This window comes from Clupea harengus, chromosome 6, assembly GCF_900700415.2.
Source record: "Clupea harengus chromosome 6, Ch_v2.0.2, whole genome shotgun sequence".
Taxonomy (NCBI): domain Eukaryota; kingdom Metazoa; phylum Chordata; class Actinopteri; order Clupeiformes; family Clupeidae; genus Clupea; species Clupea harengus.
In genome coordinates this window covers 29,947,362-29,954,861 of record NC_045157.1, presented here as the reverse complement: position 1 = coordinate 29,954,861, position 7,500 = coordinate 29,947,362, and the positions used below count along the sequence as shown (strand labels likewise).

Here is a 7,500-nt window from a genome sequence, read left to right as displayed (position 1 = left end):
GGGATAGTGGGATATTTCAGTCGTGACAAGAATTTAATTTATTTGAGGTATTCGGAAAGTAGTCATGGAGCATGATTGCTGTCCTTGAGAAGAATAAGACCTTAATACTCTCCAGCCTCCTGCTGCAGCAATCCTTAAGCTACACTGCTACACTAAGCTACAATCTGTACCCATGAATTCAAACCATTTCTAGGGCAAACCTTTTTCAGTACAAAAAAATCACAAACTACATCGTAGCCTATTTTGGTCTCCAGGGGACCGTCGCTGGCTTTGGTGTTACTGACCTGTGACTGGGCAGTCCAGGGTGATGTTACTGACCTGTGACTGGGCAGTCCAGGGTGATGTTGGCCCCCACACGGGCTCTTACCCAGCCTCCCACCACGGCGCTCAGGGCGCCATTGCTCAGGTCAGACACGTTCCTCCAGGACAGGCCGATCTTGGGGTACTCTGGTGCAAACACATCAGGTTCATGACACACTGCATTGAGTCCCATTAGTGCAGTAAAGGTTTTTTACTGAGATAAGCTTTGGGGAGATACAGCTTGTTTTAGTGCACACATGCAAAAGAGCCTCGGCTAAGGGGGTTAGCTGGGGGAGAAAAAAAGAAACCTTCCTGATATGGGTGATACAGGGGTCAGGAAATGGATTTTATTTTTTTAACATTCTTGCTGTTCATTCTTAAAATCCTATTCCCAGGAGTACAGCTGCGTGTGTATCTCAAGGGCCACATGATTAGAATCTGTGCTCCTTATGAACAGAGTTAATACCAGTCATCTATGGCTTCAATACAAGAGGCTGTCACCACTTAATCATACTATGCTATGCTATGCTATGACTGCTAAATACTTAAGGTAATGATGGTCAATGGGAAATATGCAGGTGTACTGGTGTACGTGAGTGGGTTGGGATTGGGTTGAAAGGCAGCCCTTAACAACACCAGTGGGTGTACATCAGCGTATAGAGCGCAAACTCTACATATGCATGAATCACGACTTGGCTGGGTAATCCCAGGCCATGCTGAGAGTGTGGAGGAGGAAGATGAAGATGAAGATGAACGCACCGGCCAGCTGGAGCTGGGAGCTCTCCGAGTCGGAGCCCAGTTGGTTGGTGGCGGTGCACCTGTACAAGCCCACGTCCTCCAGGCCTGGCTTGTAGATGTGCAGTCCCTCCGCGTCCTGCCACAGCACCCTGGGGGGCAGAGAAAGCCAGAGACTCTCCTCAGTGACCTCAAGGGGCTCTGTGTCGTCCAGGGTAGAATTACAGCTTGTGATTCCTTATGCGCGCACGCACGCACGCACGCACGCACGCACGCACGCACGCACGCACGCCACATTAAACAATTACCAAACAAATTAACTTATGCCAGGTCAGTGTGGGGTTTAGACAATAACTGGGGCTGGAGTGTTTGGGTTATTGCAGTGAAATAAAACACACACACACACACACACAAACACACACACACACAGACACACACACACACACACACACACACACACACACACACAGACACAGGACCGGTCTCATCTTGCCTCTGATAACGCCTTTGAAAAGGGGAACGATCCATTCTAATCACACCTGGCATCTCAAGATCAGACCGGGACATAAATCAGGGGGTATCCTCACAAAAAAACGTGTCTAGTTTTGGGCTTCTCTCGCCTAATTCCACAGGGCAATCAGGCGCTCATCGAGCCGGGCCTGTCAGAAGAAGGGGTGGGGGGGAGGGGGGGGGGGGGGGGGTGTTTATGTAGGTGATTAGAGAGTATTTATTATGCGGGGGCTATTGTGCGTGTCTGGGGCTTCCCCCCGGGAGCGAACCTGAGCCGCTGCGCTGTAAGCGAGCCTCCAGACGGCCAGAGAAGGAGTCTAATGGAGCCCCGCAGACCTCTCTAAGGCTGGCTGGGCCCGGCCCAGCGGGGAGCCACATCTGAGCGCCAGGGCTCTATTAAAACAGACAGCATGTCTGCAGCATCAGAGAGCCCTCCCCCCAGCTCATCCCCGGGCCCGAGGCGAGTGGGTCGAGCCGAGCCAGACCCAGACCCAGGCCCAGGCCCAGGCCGTGATGGCTTCAGCAGCCCTGTGGCGGGTCTCCTCGGCTCGGGAACAGAGACGGCTCAGCATCGCCGCTAAAACAAGGACAACACTGCAGATTTCCAATTCTTCTGGCCAGTCGTCACACTCTATCTGTGCCACGCATGAGAACAGCATGTGCTGAGGGCTCTCACTGTGCATCCCTCACTAACAAGAGGGCACATCTAGAGGGTATCTGGATTAGATACTACTACTCTGAGAAGCTTCACAACATGAGAGTGGAGAGACCGTGAAAGACGTTTAAAGACTTAAATGCAATCATCTCATCAACACACGTTTCAAGTACGACTTCTCAATGAACGAAATAAGCCTGTTAGTGCGTTGAGGTAACATGATACTTAATGTTTAGACATCTAGACACAGAGAAAAGGGGGCTATTGTTGGAGGAAGAAGTGATGGGAAAGGGCTGTGGTGATAGATCGTGTTAGAGAGTGAGAGAGCGAGCGCAGGCCGGCGCTGCGGGGAGAGACGGGCCTGGTGCCGAGCCCAGCCGAGGAGAGAGGGGCCTGCCGGGCTACTGAGGGGAGAGGTGGCCTGGTAAACGCATAGGCTGCTTTAGGGCCCTCTGGGGTGCTGTAAGGGCCTCTGTCCTGCTCCCACACAAGCCTCTCAGAAAGAGCACGTGGGAACGTGCACTGGACACCTCCGATACGCACCTCATCAATGCCTGCTCTCCCAAAACACTTCACAGTGCCGAGCACTCGCAAATGTGCTGCTTTACCTACAGTATGCAGAACGTTTGTGGATACGTTTTAATCTAGAAAACCTGCTACTTTACTTTACAATTCAAATGAAAGGAAAATATAAATGAAATATAAGTATATAAAAACACTATTGTATATATGAGGCTCCATGAGTAATACGACAACTCAAACCATAATGCTATATAACAGATAGGTGAAGAAAGTGAGACAGTCATCCAAACAATGCCATAAGATAACATGATCCCAAACAGGTTTGTGTTAAGGGGTGGGGTCCCTCTCTCTGATCACCTGATACTACTCACTCTCCATGGCACCATCCCAGGCCGAACAGAGCAGCGAGGCTAGGCTTCACGCAGCTTGAAAGTCTGTGAATGTCAATCAGACGAAACCTTTTTCGCATTTCGGTCGCTGCCAAAAGTAAACGCTGACATTGTAAAAGCAGAGGCGGAGAGGGCTCCGCATCCACACGCTCTGCGGGGGCCCTCGGCCGGCGAGAGAGGAGGAGAGGAGAGGGGCCGGACCCAAAGTAAGAGAGAACCCCAGCGAGAGGTCACTAGTCTGGGCTTCTGTACAGACGTATCCCCACCCCCAGCCCGAAGCCCCATCCACTGCACTGCTTTTCACCTCGTCTTGGGAGACCAGAAGGCGCCTCCGTGGGGGCAAGGCTGAGGACCTGCTCTCCTGTCATAGTTTGAAGTCCATCATTGTACTTATCATTGTACTTATCATTGTGTGTGTGTGTGTGTGTGTGTGTGTGTGTGTGTGTGTGTGTGCATGTGTGTGTGGGTGCTCCAAAAAGACCACTGTAAACCAGGGGCGACAGTGGTACAGGAGGTAGAGAAGTCGTTAGTAATCAGAAGGTTGCTAGTTCGATTCCCTGTCAAAGCGTCCTTGAGCAAGACACTGAACCCCTAATTGCTCCTGATGTGCAGTGTGCCATCAGTGTAAATGTAAAATGTGTATACATTGTAAGTTGCACATATGTAAGTCGCTTTGGATAAAAGCGTCTGCTAAATGACTAAATGTAAATGTAATGTAATGTACTTAGATGAAACACACCAATAACCATAAACAATCCAGGTCCTACCTGAAGCGATGACAAACGCAACCTTAACATGTGAGAACTGAACGCATCACATCTAAGCGTGAGAGGAACCTTTGCGGTTGGAAAGCTTGCTGAGCATTACGGTGCCGCACACTGTGCTGTTAACATAGCTGAACCGCTAACCGTGCTAATCCGTGATGTCAAATCTTTAGTCTATAATGTGGGTCCAATTCTCATGCAGGGCGGGCCCCCATGCCTCCCACCCTGCAGAGGGTCTTTCAGCACGAGTGTGTGTGTGCCTGGCCTCCTTCATGTGGCGCACACACGGCTACTGATGGGACGCTACAGGGCAGGGAGGAGTGGCAGCGCTAAGATCTGAGCTGAGCTCCTCTTCTGGTGTTACCGTTATTTTCCACGGGTCTAAGATGACCCTGATTACAAGCAGGAACCCCTCAAGGGTCCAGCCGGAGCCTGACTGGCTCACCGCTCGAGCTGCCACACTGCATTAGCACATACACCGCGGGTACGGGGGAATGAGGCTCGTCACCAGAGGGTTTGGCCTGTCCGTTTAGGCCCATCAATCAGTCCTGACTGACTGGCAGGACCTTAAGCGATAGGGTTATCAGTTCCAGATGCAACGTTCTGCTGACATAGTAATGAGGTGAAAAAAAAAAGAGGTCTGGGCTTTCGTGGGATGGAACAAGCAAGAATATTAATCATCGTATGCTTACAGAAGCCCAGCGAAAGCTATTCTTCAAGGGGCTCTGTGGTCTGCGCTGTGCTTCTCAGATGCACAGAAGCTCTTGTTCAGACAAAGGGAAGACAAAACATGAGCCAACATCACGAACCAGACACAAGTGGTTTCACTGCTCACTGTCTGAAAAAAAAAACTTCAGGAGACTGGCTGCTTACGAATCTCAAGCACTTGAAGCACTCAGCTGAAGCCACCTCGCCTGCTGCTGCTGCTGCTGCTGCTGTGAGTTTGCTTCTTCTCCCCTCAGACTGAACAGGGTCGCGCCAATTAGCTGAGGCAGATGACAGATCAGGCAAACAGGGCAAAGGCCGGGGGAAAAGGTCAGCGCACTGCAGCAGCCTTAAAAGTCTCATCTGAAGCCATATCTCAAAGGGCCAGTGTTGTGCTTGGCCTATGAGCCAAATCAAATGAAGGCCGCGGGGGTGAGTACCCACACTGGCCATGGGGCTTTTATGGCTTTAATCCTGCCGCTGGCACAGAGGGCCCAGGCAGCAGGGACCGATGGAAACAGAGCTGCCCATTCCAAAGGGAAGGCACAAGCTCTGGCTGCCAGACGGTAAGCTGTAGACAAGCTGAGCGGCAGCGCCCAGTGAAAACAGAAAGCCAATGGGCGATGTGCAGGCGCCAGCGCTGGGCAAAAACAATGTAAACACGCTAAAGCATTTACATTCACTTCTCCCTAGATACCGCCTCGGAGATCCAGGGTACAACAACAATGTAAACACGCAAAAGCATTCACTTCGCTTCTCCCTAGATACCGCCTCGGAGATCCAGGATACAAAAACTTAAACCGACTGCCCTCAACCCATGGACAAGGGGTCCTTTTTTTTAAGATTGAGCAACAGTTCACAGAACATAAATGTATATTATCCTGCCGTACTGGGGAATACACATTTCTGCTCTCTTTGTGGGCCGCCACTGTAGTTTTAGGCATGGGTGATATAACAGCAAAAACAGCTAGCAGAGGACCCTCTCCTAGCAGTGGTGTGCGCCCCTTTGCCACTGCACTGCTGACGGATCAGTGCTAACATGAGGTCTGCAGTGTGTTTGCTCAGCCACGAGTGCCTCAGATCTGGCACATGCCTTGGCCGGAAGGAGTGGAGACAGTGTTTGGTGACTGTCTGGCCCGTCAGGCACACTGCAAGCTGAATTCTAATGTCAGTTTGCAGTTATTTCAGTCCCTGACAACGACAGTTTATCACTATTCAGTAAATCACAAAATAAATGACAAATAAATCTAAAAGCAGAACAGTAACAATCTTGCGTACTTTAAAAAAAACATACTGTGCCTGACAGAAGACAGGAGAGGTACTATCAAATCTGTTCCCATACTTAAAAAACATATAGTATGATGGTTAACATACAGTGGAGGACTCCTACCTTTCTCTGTACAGTAATGGTGCACCATCCTTGGTCCAGGACACAGTGGGCTGTGGCGTCCCATGGACGTGGCAGAGTAGGGAGAGGCTACGTGTAGCATTGGTCAGATACGCCACCCTGCCTATGTACATCCTCACGTCCCTCTGGAAACTCATGAGAGGGCCATGCTGCTCGGGTCGTGTGATGGCCGCCTTCCTGGGACTCTTGCTGTCCTTGTCCGTGGCGCGCTCAGAGGAGTTAGCCGTTCTGTCCTGGTGTTTGTCTCTAGGGCCTCCTGTTTCTCCAGGCCCCTCACCCTTCTTGCGTGTCGACCCTGGGCCTGACGGATCCTCGCTGAACTTGTGATTGTGCCGGGCGCTAAGCTTGTCTGTTGCACTGGTGTTCTGCTCTGGGCTAGTGATGTTGTTGATCAGCTCCCTGTAGTGTGCTGGGAGCAGGCTCAAGGCTCCGTGGGCCACGCTGGCTTCCAAGCGCCTGTCTGGCAGCTGGATGACGGGCCCTTGACCCCCTCTGGAGATGAGCACAGAGTTGCCAAGGGTCTGCAGGGAGCCCGTGCCCTGGGCCTGGCCCTCTGGAAGGTAGAACTCACTGTACTGCTGCCAATTTGGGAACAGGTAATTATCGACCAGACAGCGGGGCAGCCACCAGTCCTTGCCCAGGGCGGCCTCTGGGTCGTCGGCATTTTCCGTGAAGCGCTTCCCTTCTGGATGCTGGAGGATCTTGTTATCGCTGCTGATCAGCTTGAGGGTGAAGCGAGCGGTGGCGGTGTGAGCCACGCAGCGGTACACCCCGATGTCCTTGGCCTCCAGGTTGTAGATGCGCAGGGCGCCAGACTTGGTGATGCCAATGCGCTTGGAGCTGGGAAGGTCCCTCCCGTCCTTCAGCCAGCGAATGGCGGACTTGAAGCTGTGTTGCACCGGGCACTTGATGACCACGGAGGTCTTGGGCAGCAGGTAGGCGCCGCCCCCGACGGTGAAGTGGAGCCGCTTCTCCGGACGGATCTGGATGTAGGTGCGGCGGTCCCTCGGGATCGTAGGACAGATCCTCGCAGGCGGTAGATCTTCTGCAAAGGACAACACATTGAACTGAGAAGCGCTTGTGGTTCCCTCACAGGAAAACATTCTACTCATTATATTCCACCATAACAGTTCAGCTGTCTAACTTCTATTTATTTCTACAGACACTGCAGAGCCTGCCTCACGTACTTGTCTGTTGACTTTAGGATATAACAAGACTAGGGTGTGTTTTAGTCTGCTGTGGAGCTGCTGCCCTCGTAATGATCTTGTGTAAATTCTCCTACCCACTGCAGCGCTGGCAAGAGACTCATTAAAAAACAAGAAGAAGGCAGCGCTACGAATCCAACAGGTCCAGCTTTAACACCCAAGTTTGGGGCTCAATTGGATGCAAAATGCTGACAGGAGCAAATTGATGCAAATTGGGCTCACTGCTCCAAGAGTGACCCACCCTGTGCAAGCATGCAGCTCAGTGCAGGGTTCAGTCCGAGGCCACATGATGATTCAACACTCCATC

The 7,500-nt window shown here is 51.7% G+C and overlaps 1 protein-coding gene across 2 annotated transcripts in view; it reads right to left on the bottom strand.

Moving 5' to 3' along the window:
- adamtsl3 (ADAMTS-like 3) overlaps positions 1-7,500 on the bottom strand; it is a 112,434-nt gene that overhangs the window by 11,545 nt on the left and 93,389 nt on the right. For both annotated transcript variants that reach the window (XM_031569711.2, XM_031569712.2), the window contains exons 21-23: positions 5,971-7,033; positions 1,060-1,187; positions 319-447 (exon numbers count right to left, since the gene is read on the bottom strand). In XM_031569711.2, coding sequence (XP_031425571.1) covers positions 319-447; positions 1,060-1,187; positions 5,971-7,033 — 1,320 coding nt within the window. The remainder of the gene's footprint in view (positions 1-318; positions 448-1,059; positions 1,188-5,970; positions 7,034-7,500) is intronic.